At 41.6% G+C, this 19,056-nt stretch overlaps 1 protein-coding gene across 1 annotated transcript; it reads left to right on the top strand.

Annotated features, from left to right (window-relative positions):
* Positions 1 to 2,796: 2,796 nt before the first annotated feature.
* On the top strand, positions 2,797 to 13,901 carry rnf103 (ring finger protein 103). Its single transcript, XM_086023971.1, has 7 exons — positions 2,797 to 3,459; positions 5,914 to 6,062; positions 7,903 to 8,018; positions 9,262 to 9,684; positions 9,772 to 9,904; positions 11,082 to 11,168; positions 12,735 to 13,901. Exons 1-7 carry the CDS (start codon positions 3,234 to 3,236, stop codon positions 13,638 to 13,640), a joined length of 2,040 nt encoding a protein of 679 aa, XP_085880097.1. The 5' UTR covers positions 2,797 to 3,233; the 3' UTR covers positions 13,641 to 13,901.
* The last annotated feature ends 5,155 nt before the right edge of the window (positions 13,902 to 19,056 follow it).

The raw sequence follows: 19,056 nt of genomic DNA, 5'->3' as shown, positions 1-19,056 counted from the left end.
GTTTGACCATGTCCTCATTTCAGATGTGCAGATGTTTTTCCATTATATACATGTAGAGTGCTGCAAATTAATCACTTCTGGATTTTTATGAGACAGTACATTAAATCTGTTCGGCCAGTATTGCAAGGTGGTACAAAGTTAAATTTTCGTATCTTGATTAAAAATGTACCACATAAAAGTATCCTTTTATTATTATCCCTGTTGTAAGTGAAGGATATGGAGGAATTTATATTAGCCAACTTGTTAGCTAGATGATAGTCAAGTGATTATTGTATTGCATATGGATAATCATGGTTTTATGTGAATTAGTATATTAGTGATACATGGATCAGATAGAAATTATGTTACACATTTTTGGTAATGGCATTACACATTTATTATCATCATACACAATTAGTTAAATATCTTTACACATAAGCAGTCATATAATATAATAGCTCAGAAAGAAAACGGTGTCTTGTGTAGCTCCGACACACACACACCAACAGGCATTCATACACGATTGTTATGCACACTTTTATCCGTACACGCATATACACACAAGCTTGTGGAGGGAATGTGGCCTCGAGTTGTTTCACAGGGCTGAGTCCTTGGGACTCTGGAGCCGCCAGCCAAGGGGAGGACTCGAGTCGCTAAGATGACCTGAGACTTGGAGTGATAATCCACGGAGGGACAATATTCGAGTCTACCGACATTTTTTGATTAGATTCCTCTGTTAGGGCAATATGGTATAAATGTGAGGGCTGCATTTTAGATTTTCTGAATTTTTCTGACTGTGCCCGTCACGGGTATGAGTTCCCGCGAGGTTAAGGATAGCAGTCCAGCTTGACTTGGGTCAAATTCCTGAACTTCAGAGACTGAAAGAAAGACGGAAAATCCAATCAACTTGTATGAGTCTTTATTTATATTTGAATGCCTTCTTGAAAGATAAAACGAACACGCAGTGAGTTTTTGTGAATTAATAATTGGGCTTGCGCCCTGGCCTGGTGACCCAAACTTAACAACTCCAACATAAGTATTCATCTTTATATTGCATTGTAGGTGTGTCTCACCACTACTGGTTTCTGGGTAACTTGCTAAAGATTGCCTTATTCACACAAATTCTTCATTCTGGCCCCTTTAGCCTGGATTGGTTGATAGCCTGTTATGCTATGTGAATAGCATTATTAACACTAATGACTCAGATCAGAAAATATCATGACACAAAAAAAGTTTAAAATATCATTACATTCATTTAGATTACGTTAAAAGTTCCCTATGTGGAAACAGCATATCCGAAGAAACTTAATTTAATTGTGGAACAGGTTTTCAGAGTCACCTATATAGGGTCTAGCTCACTGCCTCTACCCCAATGAGGGAATGCATTTTAGAAAACAAATGGATGCATTTTCAGTTTTCGTCTGCGAGGCAGAAGTCATGGAGATACATGCTGCACTTGATTAAAGCCAACAGGAACTGTAGTGACAAACACAGCTGTGTTGAAACAAAGGCAGATAAAGAGCCCATTGCTTGACAAAAGCCCCCTTTCCACCGCAGGAACCTTTGGAGGAACCTTTCACTTTAACCTGGTAAAGTGGTTAAGGCTGGGCTGGGCTGACAAAAACAGGTGACACACTCCTTTAAGAGTAGTAGGAGAGTGACACAAATCTCCTTTATTTTTGCTGTAGACTGATTGACTGACTGCAATTGAGTTTGAAATGAGAAAATGACTATAAGACAAGGGCATTGGTGCAGCATTTATTTCCCAGTACTGTTTAGGGTTTAGGCCTGGACATTTGCTTCACCAGTCCAACCTTCCATTCAATTGAAGAACCACCTTGTTGTTTAGACTGTGGTTTGGTTCCACATCTTTCTGCATGATGGAGGATCTGTTCATCAGTTTGGTTGCTCATTTCTTTTCAATTGGCAGATAAAATGTTCCTGCAAACTTCGCAGTTTTGCTGCTGCCATCCCTATGGTACATCAATGAAGAAGTGATGCAAGCTCAAGACATGACATTGTGTTTTACAGATGAGCTGGTATGTTATGGACTGGATCATGAGCAGATTCTTTCTTTCTTGACTTTCCATCACTTTGGCAAAAGTTTGATCTGTTTCTCATACGTCCATAAAACCTTCTCCCTGAACTTTTGAGACCACCTCACGCAGTACAGTAAATTGAATTTTCATCAACAGTGAGTCAACAATAAACTTAACATGCTACCTAAGGGGAAAAATACTGCACATTGACACGTCAGTTAAGATGACAACACATTGACATAACTTTGCAGACATAACATTACGTCATCATAAAATTTAAATAAATGCGCATTGCAGACTTCAAATAACTGAATATATGGTAAAAATATTTGTACCTTTTGTCTACAAACCAGGAATAATATATATAATACATTTCTGTATCTTTGTATACAAAACAAGTGATGTTGACCTAATTCAATCTTAATATGTGATATCACCCGTCTTTTGAAAAATGTACTTTATTTTATCGACAGAATATTCAATTTCACAATTAAATAACATTTCCATTGTCAATATAACAATGAATATGAACAAACAAACAAACAACTTAAGAGAATGTCAAGAATTTGTTTTACCTTCTTATCTACAAATTTAAGAGACTCAATGTAACAAATCAATATCAATAAAAAAAAACATTAAAACATGGAGTTGATTTAAAGAATTTGGCTTTGTGAATATGAAATTTCCCTAACAGAATAAAAAGACTAACAATATTGCACATTTCTGTATCTTTGTATACAAATCGAAAAATGATGATAGCGATGGTGTGGACGGAAATGACGTCATTTTCCAATGTCAGCTGATCGTAGCAATTTCGTCTGTGTAATTGTATTTTTCGGGGTCGTGTGAATAGAACAAATGCGAGCTGGACCTCGGCGCGGTGCCGTCGAGCGTCCACCTCTGCAGTTGGGCACCGTGCAGCTGACGCGAGATTTAATCGTCGTTTGTTTTGGTCGTTACATCATCAGGGCCTGAAAATCACCTGGGATGCTAAGCTAATGGGCTAGTTGTTGACAGTGAGCACTGGGCAGGAATTCGTGCTTGTCAGCCTCCCTTCATCCAAAACATGAACCTTTATGACGCGAAAGTGTCAATTTTCTTTTGAAAGCATCATATCGGTCCTTCAAAGAAGACTTGGAAGGCCCATGTCGGGAAGTCGGCGCTGGCTGACAGAGGAATTCTCACTCGCACTTGGCGCTGTCGTCCAGCTGTACGATGTGGCTCAAGTTGTTCTTTTTGCTCCTGTACTTCATCGTTTTGTTTATGTTAGCTCGGATATTCGAGGCGGTGGTTTGGTATGAGACTGGTGTGTTCGCGACACAGCTGGTCGACCCGGTTTCGCTCAGCTATAAGAAGCTGAAGACCATCCTGGAGTGTCGAGGGCTGGGTTACGCTGGGCTCGCTGAGAAGACGGATGTCAGCCAGCTGGTGGAGAAATCAGGTAGACGTCCTTATCAGAAATTGTTTCCTCCTCTAGTGAACATACTACAAAAATGTACCATTGGTTGTCTACCGAGGACTTCCCGTGTCTGCTTCGGTCAACGAAATAGAGTGGAACCTACAAGATATGTTTTAACATGTTCACTTTATGCATGAGAAATCCGCATCCTTGTCTGTGTTACCATGAAGCCAGACAAATGATTTTCCAGGTTTGAAGCTTGAAGAAGGCAAAACAAGAAGCCGTTCTATTAAACCTCATCAAAAAGGAAAAAAAATGGCAATGATGACCATAGAACAAGAAATGGAACTTAAGGGAACTACAAGTGTTCATCTCAAAAGAACACCTGAAAAAAAAAATTGAGATTCAGACTTCTATGTTACTACAATGCACAATTTAACCAGACGTAGCAATATTTACAATTTCAATAAAATGACCTAAATTCATTTTTCTCTGGGTCATTATTTTCAATAGTTAAAATATCCATGCATGTTTTTGGAATGTGGGAGGAAACCGGAGTACCCGGAGAAAACCCACGCAGGCACGGGGAGAACATGCAAACTCCACACAGTGAGGCCGGGGCCGGGATCGAACCCACGACCTCTGAACTGTGAGGCGGACGTGCTAGCCAGTCGACCACCGTGCTGCCCTAGTTAAAATATAGAAAAAAAATTCAATTCATATCGATATCGACCAATATGAAACACTTATATTTCAGTCATATCGCCTAGCCTACATAGACCGATCCGACGTCAGCCAACTGTGAGGGCTGACTGTCGGCGCGTGGCGCTGGAAAAATACATCACGACGACAGACACACCTGCCCATGCGTGAGATTTAATACCCCTCCATACCATCGGCGACGGTAGTCACTATTCCTCATGGTTTGAAAAAGCCAACCGGAAAGTTATTGGCGGGGGCGGAATATAAAATCGTAACAGTGAATTCCACTCTATTTTTCTGTCACCATGAACTCCCACGCGAAGCAAACCCTCACGCACTTGACACAGTATCATGAAATACTTACATTGTCAACCCTCGCTCTTGTACTTGTAAGAAGACTAAGGCAGCAAAGCCGAAATTCTCAAGGCTTTCCATCATTGTTTATCCGCATTCGTCACTTCCTGTTCTTGCCCCGTGCGCTGATTCGCTAGCCAACAGCCAGTCATCGTGACAAAATGCCACAGCTTACGACACCGATTCAACATGCTGAAATGCCCACCTGACGGGGTCCGATGTAACAAAGATGTTCGCTACATCAATCAGACGGCGCAATCTGACGCTTATTGATGTCCGGTGTCAGATTGGTCCATCTAGGCCAGGGGTCACCAACTCCGGTCCTCGAGGGCACCTGTCCTGCAGGTTTTCGATCTCTGCCTGCTGTAAGACACCTCTAAAAACGATCAATCCCATCAGCAAGCTCTTGAGAAGCCTGATAACGATCCTGATCATTTTAACAGGTGTGTTACAGCAGAGAGAGATGGAAAACCTGCAGGACAGGTGCCCTCCAGGACCGGAGTTGGTGACCCCTGATCTAGGCCTTATGAATGCAAGACTGCAGACTTGCCAACTGGCAATATTAATTGACATATCAATTCTGAAATTGACACATTTTGATTGATTTGATGTGATCCTAATTTCTTTCTTGTTCTCCTGCAAAAAGCTGAGACTTACATGGTGACTTTTTCACTGTATTTTTTGAATTCCTGTTTTGGTGGGTTTCATGAATTGGAATCCCAAATTGTGTAAAAATAAACAAATTGACACTTGAAAGTGTTTAAAGTGTGGGCCCCGAATCTATAATCTATGAAAGTTTCACTTTTTGAATGGAATTATGGAAATAACTCAAAACTTTTCCATGATATTCCAATTTTTTGGAAAGGCTCTCTAATCAGTCAATATTGGGCATCGATGGTAGTTGACAAGCCGTCATTACGTAAATCAGCCCATAACTGCTCATTAGCTATAATGCCTATTTCAGTCTAAATTTACACAAACCTGATTTTAGATGCTCTTCAATCAACAGGTGGTACTTTCTGGGAATTAATTAATTTTTGTTTTGTTATTCATGGAAGTTAGCCTTCAGGAAGGATTTTATCTGGCGATAACAGAAAAGGCTCAGGTTAGGTAAGCTAGGTTTAATTTTCAGGTGTTCAAATGATATGAATAGTTAATTTTCCTTCACTTCATATTTATGATGCCATATATGCTGAATTTTATTGCCACAAGTTATGAGTATTTGTTTTTGTTGATTTGTCTCTGTCGGAAAAGAGGTCTTTATTTTTTTCTTTCCCAATTGTTGTTTGTTAACAATGCCACCAACAAGCTGGTTGACTTGTTGATGTGGTTTGGCGACAAGATTACGAGAGTTTATTTGATTCCATTCCAATTTCTCCCATTGTTTCATGACTGCAGTCACACGGATGTTTACAGCATTTGATGTTCTCCAAACCACAGGAGAGCTGACACACGGGGAGTTATATTCAGCCATCAAGAAGGAGAACGAGCAGACCGAGGCGGGTGACGCCAGCAGCACGCATTTTAGTGGAGAGATGCACTTCTATGAATTGGTGGAGGACACCAAAGATGGCATCTGGTTGGTTCAGGTAATCTCTTTTCTTGGCTTTGTGAAATCATTTCACCACACATATGAATGCTGGCACTGCCTTTTTCTTGAGTGATGACAACAAACACAGCAAGGTAGAGCTGCTGAACTCCACCAAGTGGCATGGATGTCCAATGTATTGCAGCTGTTCAACATTGATGCAACTTTCCCTTTTTTGTACTTGTGTACTTTATTTTTTTTTTAATTTGTTGTTATTCATGTGTGCCAGTAGGCATGGGCCAATATTAGATTCTGATGGTATGATAGCCATGAGCAAAACTATCACAGTGTCGTGGTATCATATTAAAATGACAGCGCTAAAATCAGAGATGGTCACTTGGGCACGCTATTTTGACGCTCCATCCTCCATCCGCGACTTGGGCACTCTATCGTCATCATCCCTCCGTCCTTATTCATACAAATAATCATCCTCTGACCCCATCGGTCCTCGTCCTTTTAAAGCACTTCAGTCCTGATAACTGATGTTGCGTCAGTATGAAACTATTATCCTGGTCCCAAAGCAGTGTTCATATCGCTGGCTAAACTAAGGTTGGCCTACCTCTCTGTGGGTTTCGTAATAAGGACAAATAAAGTTTGACGTTGTTGTTGTGTCTTCATCCCGTGAGCTGCAAACCATGCATTTTTCCAACCTATTTTGTTAACGTCATGGGCAAAATAATCCATTAATTCAAATTAGTTATCCTTGGAGTTGTTCTGACGCTGTTGGTGTTTATGTTGCCGCATCAAACCAACAAGTGACGCTGACCGTTGGCGTGAATTGAAAAAAAGCCCCCTTTTTTCTTTGCTTTCTTTCTTTTTCTTTCTCCTCTTTTTTCTCCTTCCTAAAAGGGCAAACTGTGTTCAAATGCAAATTTAAAAATATAAACAGCATGACTTGTCAAGTCAGAAGTCTTAAGTCAAGTCACTTAGATACCAAATCCCTAGTCAAGTCATTCCAGTGTTTTTGGCAAGCAAGTTGCAAGTCCTTAAAATAGCAACTCAAGTTTGACTCGAGTAGGGATGTAACGATTCACTCAAGCCCCGATTCGAGTCGATTTTCAGTTCCCGATTTTCTATTAGCTTTTTTAAAAATCGCTACCGTGCTGGTCTCTGTGCTCTAGTGTGGTTCTGCAGCCATCCACAAATGCAATACGCAATGATGTTTGGCGCAAGCGCATCATTTGATATACGCATTCAAAATGTGCTATGCATCTGGAATGAAAAAACGTTTCAAGACCTAATTTTCTCGATGAATTTAATCAACCCGATTTTGCAATTTATCAAATCGATTAATCTGGGCGAATCGATTTTCACTTGTTACCTCCCCGGTCTCAAGTCCCCCATCTCTGCTAATTACCTATTCACATCCGCCGCAGCGGCTGGGAGTTATCGTGAGTGGATTGAATTGTGTACTGTGAACTGTTTGACCAATTAGTATTTAGCTTCCAACACAGCCACCTCTGTCACTAGACCAGAGCCCGCTAGCGGACATCACAAGAATATTCAAGATTGCTTTATATGCAATACTGTTGCGCTGTATTACAAAACTTTTGCTAATTCAATAAGTTTTCAGTTTTTCTGTTATTTTGCAATAAAAATTATTATTGCAAAATAACGCAATCACTCAACCACAAGTGTTAAAATGTATTACATGAATTCTCAAAGATGAAAACGAAGGATATTTTCGCTATAATAATGGTTACATTTCATTAGTTTTGTTAATGTAAAATGTCGCTTCAGTTATTTTTTTTGTTTTTAAAGACTCATCAACGAAAATGTTTTTTCAATCTTAATGTTTATTTCGTTCATTTTGGTTAACTGTTAATCTTGCTGTCATGCAGGTCATCGCTCAGGACCGAGAAGCTCTGCTCAGTAAGTCCAACTGGGGGAAGATGGTCCAGAAAGTGTCACAGTTTGGAATCCGAACTGGAACTTTTAACTGCTCTCATGACTATAGGTTAGAACCACACTATTACAAAAGGAAAAATTCAAGAGCAAAATCGGTGTCTTTATTCTTGCTTTCTTTGTCCTGAACGAATGATAGTTATTCAAACTGAACGATTCAAAGTTTAGGTTTAGGCTTATTTGGTCAAGTCAAAGTCAAATTTATTTCTATAGCCCTTAATCACAGGAAAGTCTCAAAGGGCTTCACATGCCCATCGATGACAGCATAGACATGACATCCTCTGATCTTAATCCCCAGTAGGGCAAGGGAAAACTCAAAAAACACCATCTGGGGAAAAATGAGAAACCTTGAGAAGGGACAACAGATATTAAAATTGAACATTTCTAGCACTATTAGAAAACTATAATTTAGGGATGTCGTGAAATTGCTTTTTTTGCCACCCGAGTCCGAATCTTTGGTTTTAAGTACCGTATTTTCCGGACTATAAGTCACACTTTTTTTTTTTTTTCATTATTTGGCCGGGGGTGCGACTTATACTCTGGAGCGACTTATGTGTGAAATTATTAACACATTACTGTCATGGATTGTTAGTGCTGACTTGTGACTTATGTTTTGCCTCCCTCTGCAGGCGCTTTAGCGCTAGAGCGCCTGCAGAGGGAGACAAAACTTAAACGATATGAATGACATACCGTACAATAGACGTTTAATATCGCATCTACGATGAATCGCTATATCACACAACTCTACATTGTACATTCTATCCCAAATCGACACACAAGGAAAAAGAAAACGGAATGCAGACAGTATTGGGCTTTTCAAATCAATAAGTATCTCCCATTATTTGTTTTCATTAACTCAATGCAAGTTAACTACCGGTATACAAAATCTAAAACTGAAGATTGAACTTTTTTGTGAATCACTAAATTCATATTTAGATGTAAACAGTAAGTTGTGGTTCCTGGGTCTGAATCTGTGTTGCGCATTTTTGTTTCTGTGACAAATCCAAGAAATTCAAAAGACCCGCGCTTGGCCTGGGCAGGAAAATAGCAGCTGGCAGGTGCCACAAGCTGGACGGCTTCATGCAACAGATTGGCATTTCAAAGAAAATTGCAGACACTCTTATTTGAACGATGTCATTTTCCTTCCTTGGGCAGTCCTATCCCCAAAAAATAGAAGCACCTGCTTGTTAATTGTTGGCCGCATCAAATTTCTTTAAACTCTCCTCGCCGTCTCATATTGACGTGTGAAAGTTGCAATGGCCGCATGTGACCACATTGTGTGTCGTCTCCACAAGGTCGTGCATCAGACGCGGCTGGCAACGTTCCACTCTGGTCATGTCAGTCCCCCAGACGTCAGCGTCTAAAGGCAAAGTCATGCTGAAAGAATACAACGGCCGCCGCATCGAACCCGAACACATCTTCCGTTGGATGACCTCCCAGATGTCGCACCGCATCAAGACGCTGAGTCGTTCGGAGAAATTGCTGGAGGAGTGGCGCCCCGACCCGCTCCACCCGTTAAAGATGTTTCTGTTCGCCCCCCTGCCTCAGCCGCCTGTTTTCTTCTCCTCGCTCTCTGTTAAGTTCACCGGCAGGATCGAGTTCATATTTGTGGACGTAAGTCATTGGGACAACCGCAGTAGCCTATTAGAGATCGGCGTGACACAGAGCCCCGCCTACATCCTGAAGATGCCAGAGGGCACATATCACTATGGCAACAGGTGACCATTCAGTGTGAAACAGATCCCGGGCGGGACTTTCAGGCTTTAATGTTGTTTCTCTTTCTTTTATTTGTTGCTACTCTGCAGTACTGGCGAGTTCTTGTCTGTGGCAGCCATGGACACCTTCCTGCGATCAGTCCAACCAGAGGTCAATGACCTTTTTGTCCTCAGTCTTGTCCTGATCAACCTGTTGGCGTGGATGGATCTCTTCATTACACAGGTAAACTCCAGCGGCTCCACTTGGAGTTTGATTTGATATGCATGGCATGTAGACCTGTGCATCATTTACTGCATATCAAGTGATTCATTAATTACAAATAGGCTAGACACACAATTGCATCATACAGAAAAGTTAGCAGGAAGCACAGAAGCCACTGCTTTATTTGGTTATTATAAATGCTTGATTTATGAAAAAAAAATATTAATCAACAATCATTTTGGTAATAATTGACATTTTATTTTGGGGTAAAAAGGTGCGACTGTATAAATCCAGATATGAAACCAAACAGTACGTTGGATATGAATGTTTCTTAACTCATTCAGTGCCATTGACGAATTTAGTTGTCTTTTCATAGTCCAGCCATTAAATCCTAGGAATTTATTTATATTTGTTTTAAATTTCATCAAACGTTAGGGTAAAAGAAAGTCTGAAAATGTCTGGCAGTGAATGAGTTAATAATCTTTTTTTTTCCACACTATGGCAATTTTGTCAGCATGGAGTGTAATAATCGTAATTGAATTTCGATCAATTGCACAACCCTAATAAATAGTCATTAAAATTGTGGGGGGGGGCTTCCAAATGTCAATTCCTACGGAGTTAATGGTGGCCACACTTGGTTTACACCACCTGGGGTGCAGGAATTCTTTTTTTGGAAGCAGCTGTGAAGTGTATCACAATTTCTTGGTTGCAAATAGGACCACCCTCCTTTGAATCTTGGATTTTAAAGTTGAGAAAACTCTATCAAATGGAAAAAAAAACTTGCTCATTGAGACTCCAACTACACATTTGTAAAATGCTGCGGGGCCCTGCAGGGGATTGAATACTAATGTATAATTAGGTCAAATGTTTTTTTGTGCTCTGGTTGCATAATGGTTTGTTTTTGGCTGTGCCACTTTTGGATTATTGTAAGCATACTTTGGATTATCGCCGCATAGGAATGCTGTATTTATAAATGACTTTATCACCTTAGTGACCTTTATTTTATTACTTCTTGGGATGTGTACAACTGTACGGATGTTCTATTGTTGTGAAGAAAAACTTTAATAAAATATAAATTCTGAAAAACAAAAGAAATGTGGAGGTGGGGTAATACATTATCATAATACTCAATGCAGTTTGATTCAGCTCATTGTTGGACGTGTACCGGTATACTAATGGTGATGATTTCTGTGGGCAGGGAGCAACAGTGAAACGGTTTGTTGTTCTAATCCGAACACTTGGGACCTACAATTCCATCCTGTTGGTGTCCTGGCTTCCATTTCTGGTAGGAAAATGGATATTGTTCCGCAAAATCACTCATTGTAGATTCATAGCTTCTCAACACACTTCTAATTAATCAATGACAGCCTGTCACGATAATTACTCTATCGATTTAATAAAATGGACATGAGAGTTCTTGTCCGGACTCAACAACGGCTTTTGAAAGACAGTTTTCACTTGGGCTCGCCTATGTGTTCCTTGGTCCATAGGCGCACTCAACTCGTTTTCTCATTTATTCATGAGGCGTAGCTGTGCACAGTAGCACTAATGCTAGCCGACGCAACCATACCATCCTCTTCCATGGTTGAAAAATCTCACGGGTAACCACCAAACGAAAATAAGAGAAAGTATCAATACTGAAATAATGACCTTATCTCAATTTAGTCACAAGTGTCAGTCGCATATCAGATTAATAATTTTAGAAAAATAGACACTCAACAATAATAATGCTGTGAACTGAACCTCTTCCTCTACTACTACTTCCTGTGATCATTCTTTTACTTTTAAGCTTACGGCAGACTTCTGACAGTGCAAATTGCATCAGAAGAATGTGGCTTTCCCAAATAGCCTTTCCAGACTTGACCAAGTGAAACAGGACGTTGTGAAGGAGATAAAAGCCATCTCAATTTACTGTGCCACTACAATGTGTTGTGTTCATATTTGTTGAAACGCATTCCAACAGAGCCTGAGTCCTTTTTATTGCCATTTTTCAGCCAAGATTTCGATGCAAATGTTCTTGAGAATTGAAAGATAACAGCTCTTAAAACGGATGTACTTCAATTGTGCATCGCCCCTCCCCCGAGTCCGATTGCCCTTATAAACATCATTTCGATACGATTGTTGTCAGAGCTAGGCATTCGTCTATGCTTTATTGCGTCTATGAGTTCTCGTCGATTTCAGACGCGCCCGGTTGGGTCCGAGTCAACCAAACGGCGCCAAGTACGTACGTCACACGCAGGTGCTGCACTCCTGACATGCAGCCAAATAAAGACAAATCTGTTTGAAAACGGTTGCGTACCTTTCGGTCCCACAGACGCAACGACGTTGTTTACATTTCACCAATCACCACGCTGTGTGCGTCTGTTGTTTTTATTTGATATTCTTTCTTTATTTGGAGACGCACATGAAAATGATGTTCTCGGCACCGTCGCCGACGAGGGACGGATTGGGACCACGCGGGCGGGCCGGAAATACCGCCCGGATAGTACAGACGGAGAGACGATTCCTAGCTCTGATTATTGTTGTAGTTTAGTTGTACACAATGCCTAATGATGTTTCCATTGAAATGTCAGATGTGGGCAACTCAGGTCCTCGGCCGACCGGTATTCTGGATGGGTTATAAGTCTCCCTCTCCAACACACCTGATTGAAATGATCAAGGCCCTAAGTCATCCAACTTCTGCAGAGCTTGCTTCTGAGCCGATCATTTGAATCAGGTGTTTTGGAGCAGGGAGACATCTAAATCATCTAGGACACCGACGACCGAAATTGCCCAGCCCTGCTCGATGTGCTGCTACTGAACTGTTGGCGGAGTTTGAGTTGGTCACTGATCCCTCCCTCTTTTTGCCAAGGCCCTCCTCCAGCTATCCTACCTGGACGCTCTATATGGTTACAGTCTGAAGTTGCTTCGCTACGCTGACACCACCACGCTGGCCAGCGTGGTGAGAGCCGACTGGACCTTCTATTCATCCCACCCGGCTCTCTTCCTATCCACTTACCTGGCCCACGGCCTGCTGGTGGATTATTTTGAGAAAAAACGTCGCTGTGGCAACAGAAGCCAGGAGGACAGCAGCAGCAACTTGGAGTGGCTGGCCAGTTTGTGGGAGTGGTACACATCCTATCTACTCCACCCAATTGCATCATTACAACAGGTGCCGTCAGACTGGGACGATGACCCCAACTTCCTCTTTGAGCGTTTGGCTTTCCCCGACCTCTGGCTCCGCCCGTTAGTGAGCACGGACTACATTAAGGCTTTACCCGCATGGAAGTTCCGATGTGGCGGCGCAGACGAGCCGGAAGAGCAAACGGATAGTTGTCGCTCGGATACGGACGGCAGTGAGGCGAGCGACTACGCGCCGCCACCGCCGAGCAGCCATCGGCAGGAGAGCGCACGGGCTGGCGACAAGCGCTCTGTCGACAGCAACGTGGAGCGCACGTGTACGGCGGGGGCGTGGACGCGCCGCCGTTGCCAAGGCCACACGGACGCCCCGTCAGCTGACGGCGTTTCTCGGCACGAGCGGTCGGGATGGCCCCGTGACGTCCTGCGGTGCTCCGAGTGCGTCGTGTGCCTGGAGAATTTTGTGAGTGAAGAACTATTGATGGCTCTGCCCTGCGGCCACGCCTTCCACCAGCAGTGCATTGTGGTGTGGCTGGACGCGGGCCGACACTGCTGTCCCGTGTGTCGCTGGCCCAGCTACAAGAAGAAGAAGCAGCAGCCGCCGACGCATGTGCACGGTAGTCTTAGTTGGGACGCTTAATGAAAAGGAGCCTTCCTGATCTCTTCTCTTATCACGATTTTTGGGTTCATTAGCGCAAGAAGGAAGAGTATAGCACAACTTGCTTGGGGTTAGGGTGAGACATGGGAGGGATGCCAAAGCTAACATTGTGCGTGTGTGTGTGATTATGAGTGTGTGTGGTCCAAGCTGCTGTCATGACCGTCAACCTGCTTGTTTCCATTTCTGTGCTGAACATCGTGTCTTCATGCTCCCATCTGCTAATAAATGTGTAATGGCCAGTCACTATGTGTCTCTGTTGAAAATTTGGGGTGTTCATGGAATAGCTTCGACAATGCGGCGTTCTCATGGATTATGCTCATGTGTCAATACAGCGCGCAATCACGGCAGCTAGTTGGACTAAGCATGTCATCAAATAGCAGAAATGATGTTCAATGTCCTTTATTTGAATAAAGACATGTTATGGGGACATCCGATTGTTGCACCAAATGAAGTACCTCAATGCAGATAAATCCTGTCATGATTACAAGCGTACCATGCATACTTTAAGTCGCTATTTAGATGAGAGCCAGTACACGTGTCAAAAATCAGTCTAATAAATAATACCTACTCTGTTTGGATTAACTGTCCAAGAGCTATTTCACAGGTGGCAAAAAAGACTGAGAAAGTTGAGGAATGCTTATCAAACACTTGTTTGGAACATTCCATAGGAGAACAGGCTGATTGGGAGCTGGTGGGTGCCATGATTGGGTACTGAAGGAGCTTCCCTGAATTGCAAGCAAAAGACGGGGTGAGGTTCACCTCTTGGTGAACATCTGCGTGAGAAGGTTCCTCAATGTACAATTGCAAGGAATTTAGGGGTTTCATCATCTACGGTCCATGATAGAGGTTCAGAGAATCTGGAGAAATCACTGCAAGGCTGAAAAGCAACATTGAATGTCCGTGAATCCCTCACTGCAACAAAAACCAACATTGTTTTGCAAAGGATGTGCGGGTACTAGACTGGCCTGCCTGCAGTCCAGACCTGTCTTCCATTGAAAACGCGTTATGAAGCGTAAAACCCGACAATGGAGACCTTGGACTGTTAAACCGCTCAAGCTGTACATCAAGCGACAATGGGAAAGAATTCCATCAACAAAGTTTCAACAATTGGTGCCCTCAGTTCACAAACGTTTATTGAATGTTGTTAAAAGTAAAGGTGATGTAACAGTGGTAAACATGACCCAGTACAAGCTTTTTGGGATCGTGTTGCAGCCATCGTCAATAGTCAATTGAATATAGGTTGAACATGATTTGCAAATCATTCTTTTCTCTTTTTATCTTCGTCCTAACTTCATTAGAATTGGGTTTGTAAACTAGAACAAAACACAATACCTCTAAGTCTGACTGTTCATCAAATATTTATTTATGCGGACACAATATTTAATTCCTTTAATGTTGGGAGTGTGTAGATGAAAACTCGTAGGTCTGATACTGAATGCTATTGGTACTGACAGTTTGATCAATCAAATTCAAAAACACTTACTGGGTTAGTTTTGCATGTAACCTACATTTAACTGTTTAAAAAAAAAACCCTGCAAATTTCAGTTTACATTTAATTTAAAAGCATAATGCAGGGAAACATGAATCATTGTTGATAACCAAAAACAACATGACAAGGGGTCCGTTTCACAAAGCAGGTTTAGTGAAAAGTCAGAGTGCTAACCCTGAAATGAGGGAAACTCTTAACTGTTTCAAAAAGGGAAGTAAGTATACACCAGAGAAAGAGCGTAACTCTAGCCAGTTTTAGGTAACTTAAGCTCTCGGTCGGTTACCGCAGTAACAGACTGTCTGAACCTAACCTGGTCGCCACCAGGTTTATCTCAGTCAACCTCGAGTTTCGCTCTGTCTCCGCCCTCTTTCTGAGTCACACACCACTTTTCATTTCATTTCTGTTATATTATTGTGATTGGAAAGGACTTGAAAATTACGCATATATTGACGAGCAGCAATGTTCTTCCCTCCCTCGTTGCCATGGTGACTCTGCGAATCAGGTCTCTATTTGTGTCTTTTCAAAGTTGTGGTGCACGCGCTTAACTCCAGGTGAAGGTACTCCGAGTTGAGTAAACTGATTCAAATCAGCTGTTCTGAAACCGGAAACTCAGGAGTTTCCTATCTCAAAGTAGATCAACTCAGACTTCAGGATTAGACTGAGAGTTTGATGAACCTGCTTTGTGAAACGGACCCCAGTTGTCTTCAGGGAAGTGTTCAATTGTTTCATGTGCAAGTTTAATTTTAGGTTTCTTCAAACGGGACGGGTGTTTTTGTTGCAGCACTGCAATAACACCATGAGATGGCAGTAACGCACAACGTCAGTTCAAAACGGAAGCACACAATACACTTAGACGCACAATAAAACCAATTGGAAATGCAGACGACACAAATACAGTATTGTAATTCATGATTCCCTTTATTATTAACCCATCCATTTTCTATACTAGTAGAGAGGGTAAGCCCCAAAATAAGCCTTTAACTTCAAGTCATGATGCAAAGGTCCCCTCGTATGGGAGTACCTTAGAGTCAAATACAAATGAATTTAAACTAAGACACAATTGAGGTCACAACTTTGCATTGGAAATAAACAGTTTTTTTTATGGCTGCCAGTTCACCAAAAATACAAGTTTGGTAAAGTATACATTTTGGGGGTCAAGGAATCCTATGAAATAGCCTTCAAGTTTTATAAACCAACAATTTTGCAGTGTTCCTATTGGCATGACAATTGGGTTGTAACCATTCACATTTCACACACAGAATTGTGTCATCAGAGTGACTTTACTATCTTTTCCTTGAAAAAAAGTATTTAATTAAGCAGTGCTGTTACTTTTGTGCATTAGTCATTCAAGGAATTTCGACCACCAAGGACTAGCCTTTGCAAATCAGTTCCCACAAAAACACATCCCATCCGAACTCGGGGCCGAGAGCGCCGTTTGCAGGTGTTGTTATCTGAGGTGACTGAGGTTCGTATGACTTTTTTAATAGAACTGGCTGCACTACAAATCTGCTGGTCATAATTTAACTTTTAACACTGTCTAATGTCTATGCATTCACACTACCTGGTGTTAAAGTAACATTTTCAAAACTGTTACATATTCAACACCCAATTGTGTGTTACAGCAATAAAGTAGCGTTGACAGTGCAGTAATAATAACACCATTGTGTGTTTGGATTAACACTGAGTGTTCATGCCAACACTATACCGTGTGGGGGAAAATACCCCATGCCTCACTACTTTCAAGAGACACTTGACTGGTCTGAATATTAGCACTTATTTAATAGTTCTGTATGTAAAAATTATGTCAGAACTAAATTTCACCCTCCCTGAAAAACTGTAGTGTTTTAAGGGTTTTTTATGTGATAAATTCTAGCACAAGTTGTAACAACCCCAAATTGAGAGGCGACTACTTGATCGACGCATCAGACAGACGTCAGGAAAGTAAGGAGGCAAGCATTGTAATATTTCCTTTTTTGGCTTGTTACGGTCTGTTGTCACCTAGTGTCTGAAAATGGTGACTAGTCACCACCAAAATTCATATGCACATTCCCACTTTGATCTGTGAAAATATGAATACGATCGGCACAATATTTTTTTTACATTTTATTGACATTAAATGTGAGCTCCTTTGAGAAAAAAAACATTATCACCTCAACAAATCCTAAATATTGTGATGATCGTTTTTGTATCTTTACAGTTTGAAATGAACGAGAGTAGGAATGTTTATATGATTTTTGGTGGCGATTGGTTATAGTTTTCAGACATTTCGCGATGTGAAAGAGTTTGTTTGACTCCATAGGCAGGCAGGCTGACAGCTAGCTCCTGTGGCTAATAGCACTGCAGCTGTTGGGGCAGCAATTAGTGTTCAGCCGCTAAACAGACAAGGTCGGCAGGACAAGATCAGCTTCTTACCGGTTAGACACGGACGGGGGACTGTGTCGCGTTCGCCACAAGTCAGGCAGGCAAGGACCATGCGCAGAGTGTCTCGATCGTGTCTATGCGCGCCGGCAGTGTCTTTCCCTTTTTCGCCCTCCTCTCCTTCTTTTCCATTCACCTCTCAGCAGTAATGCTAAGTACAGCATCTTATGGTTTGTTTTTTATGTATTTTCGTTTTTTTTTATACCAAGCATTTTGATGTAAATTTCGACTTTAACACAGTGGCGGAGCCAGAACGTGGCTAATGGGTGGGCCTGGAAATTTCAGAGTGGGCCTGAATATTTATCTCGCTGAGAACAATCCTCCGGCCCCGACATCGTATATTCAAATAAAATGACAAACTGAGTCATATGAAGTTCAGATCTTCCTTAGACAACCACAATTATGCCATGCTTAATATTCAATAAAACACAAAACAATGAAACGTAAATGAAAAAAAAAATAATGTAATTTATTAAAGATGGAAAAATATCAATTTTTTTCATGAATCTCACTGGGTGGGCAGTCTGTCAATCTGGGTGGGCCTGTGCCACCCGTGGCTCAGCACGTCAGGCGGTTGAACGGTGAAATCCGACTTGTCTCGTGTCATGTTTCTTGACTCCGCTCCATCTCCCCTTTTCTTTCTGTTCAGAGTATTGGCCTGCTGCGGGATTGCTGTGAGAAATATTTGTCTGATTTGATAGCACAGTGCTTTACAACAGTGTTTTTCAAACTGTGTGCCGCGGCACAATGTTGTCAGGTGTGCCGTGGGAAATGATCTAATTTGTGTGCATGTGCGGTCTAGCGCCTGGCACGTAATCATGTAGTTACTACATTGTAGTACTCTTTCTTACCAGCAGGTAGCAGCAGCATCAGGTAGCTAATTGTCTTTGTTTAGAGACAAGCGAATTAGTGACAGATGTTTATCCAAACAGGCTCATGTTTCACACTGAGTAAGTATCAATATGAAACATTATAAAATACTTTTTTCTTTCTGTTTATTTAATTACTATTCAAGACGTTATAATATAACGTCATTCGTCAATGTTAGAAATGCTTATATAAACAATATAACACTTATATTGTTAAAATAAGATATTTTTTTTCCCACAATTTCAGCTGGTGGTGTTCCGCAGGATTTTTTTCAATGAAATAAATGTGCATTGACTCCAAAAAGTTTGAAAAACACTGCTTTACAAGGCACTTGTTTGGTGTACCCGCATCCAAGTGAGTGGATTTGTCAGTTAAACATGGTAAAAGGCACAATGGCCCTTCAAGATTTGTGACTTCCCCCTCATACATGCCTGTCTACCCGGCCTTGCGAGAGAATAAAAAAAATATTTTAGAGTAGTTTATTCTTTAAATGAGAGAGAGAGAGAGAGAGAGAGAGAGAGAGAGAGAGAGAGAGAGAGAGAGAGAGAGAGAGGGGGAGAGAGAGAGAGAGAGAGAGAGAGAGCGAGCGAGGAAGAGAGAGCGAGGGAGAGAGAGAGAGAG

The sequence above is a fragment of the Filicampus tigris genome, chromosome 2 (genome assembly GCF_054856515.1).
Source record: "Filicampus tigris isolate MCC_2025a chromosome 2, RoL_Ftig_1.0, whole genome shotgun sequence".
Taxonomy (NCBI): Eukaryota; Metazoa; Chordata; class Actinopteri; order Syngnathiformes; family Syngnathidae; genus Filicampus; species Filicampus tigris.
This window is presented reverse-complemented; position numbering and strand designations above follow the sequence as displayed.

What these genes read in the sequence shown, in the direction of transcription:
- rnf103 (XM_086023971.1), top strand. Translation starts at nt 3,234, where the DNA reads ATGTGGCTCAAGTTGTTCTTTTTGCTCCTGTACTTCATCGTTTTGTTT. An exon ending in ATGGCATCTGGTTGGTTCAG is followed by an intron (nt 6,063 to 7,902) that starts GTAATCTCTTTT and finishes GCTGTCATGCAG; the next exon opens with GTCATCGCTCAGGACCGAGA. An exon ending in TGTCCTGGCTTCCATTTCTG is followed by an intron (nt 11,169 to 12,734) that starts GTAGGAAAATGG and finishes CTTTTTGCCAAG; the next exon opens with GCCCTCCTCCAGCTATCCTA.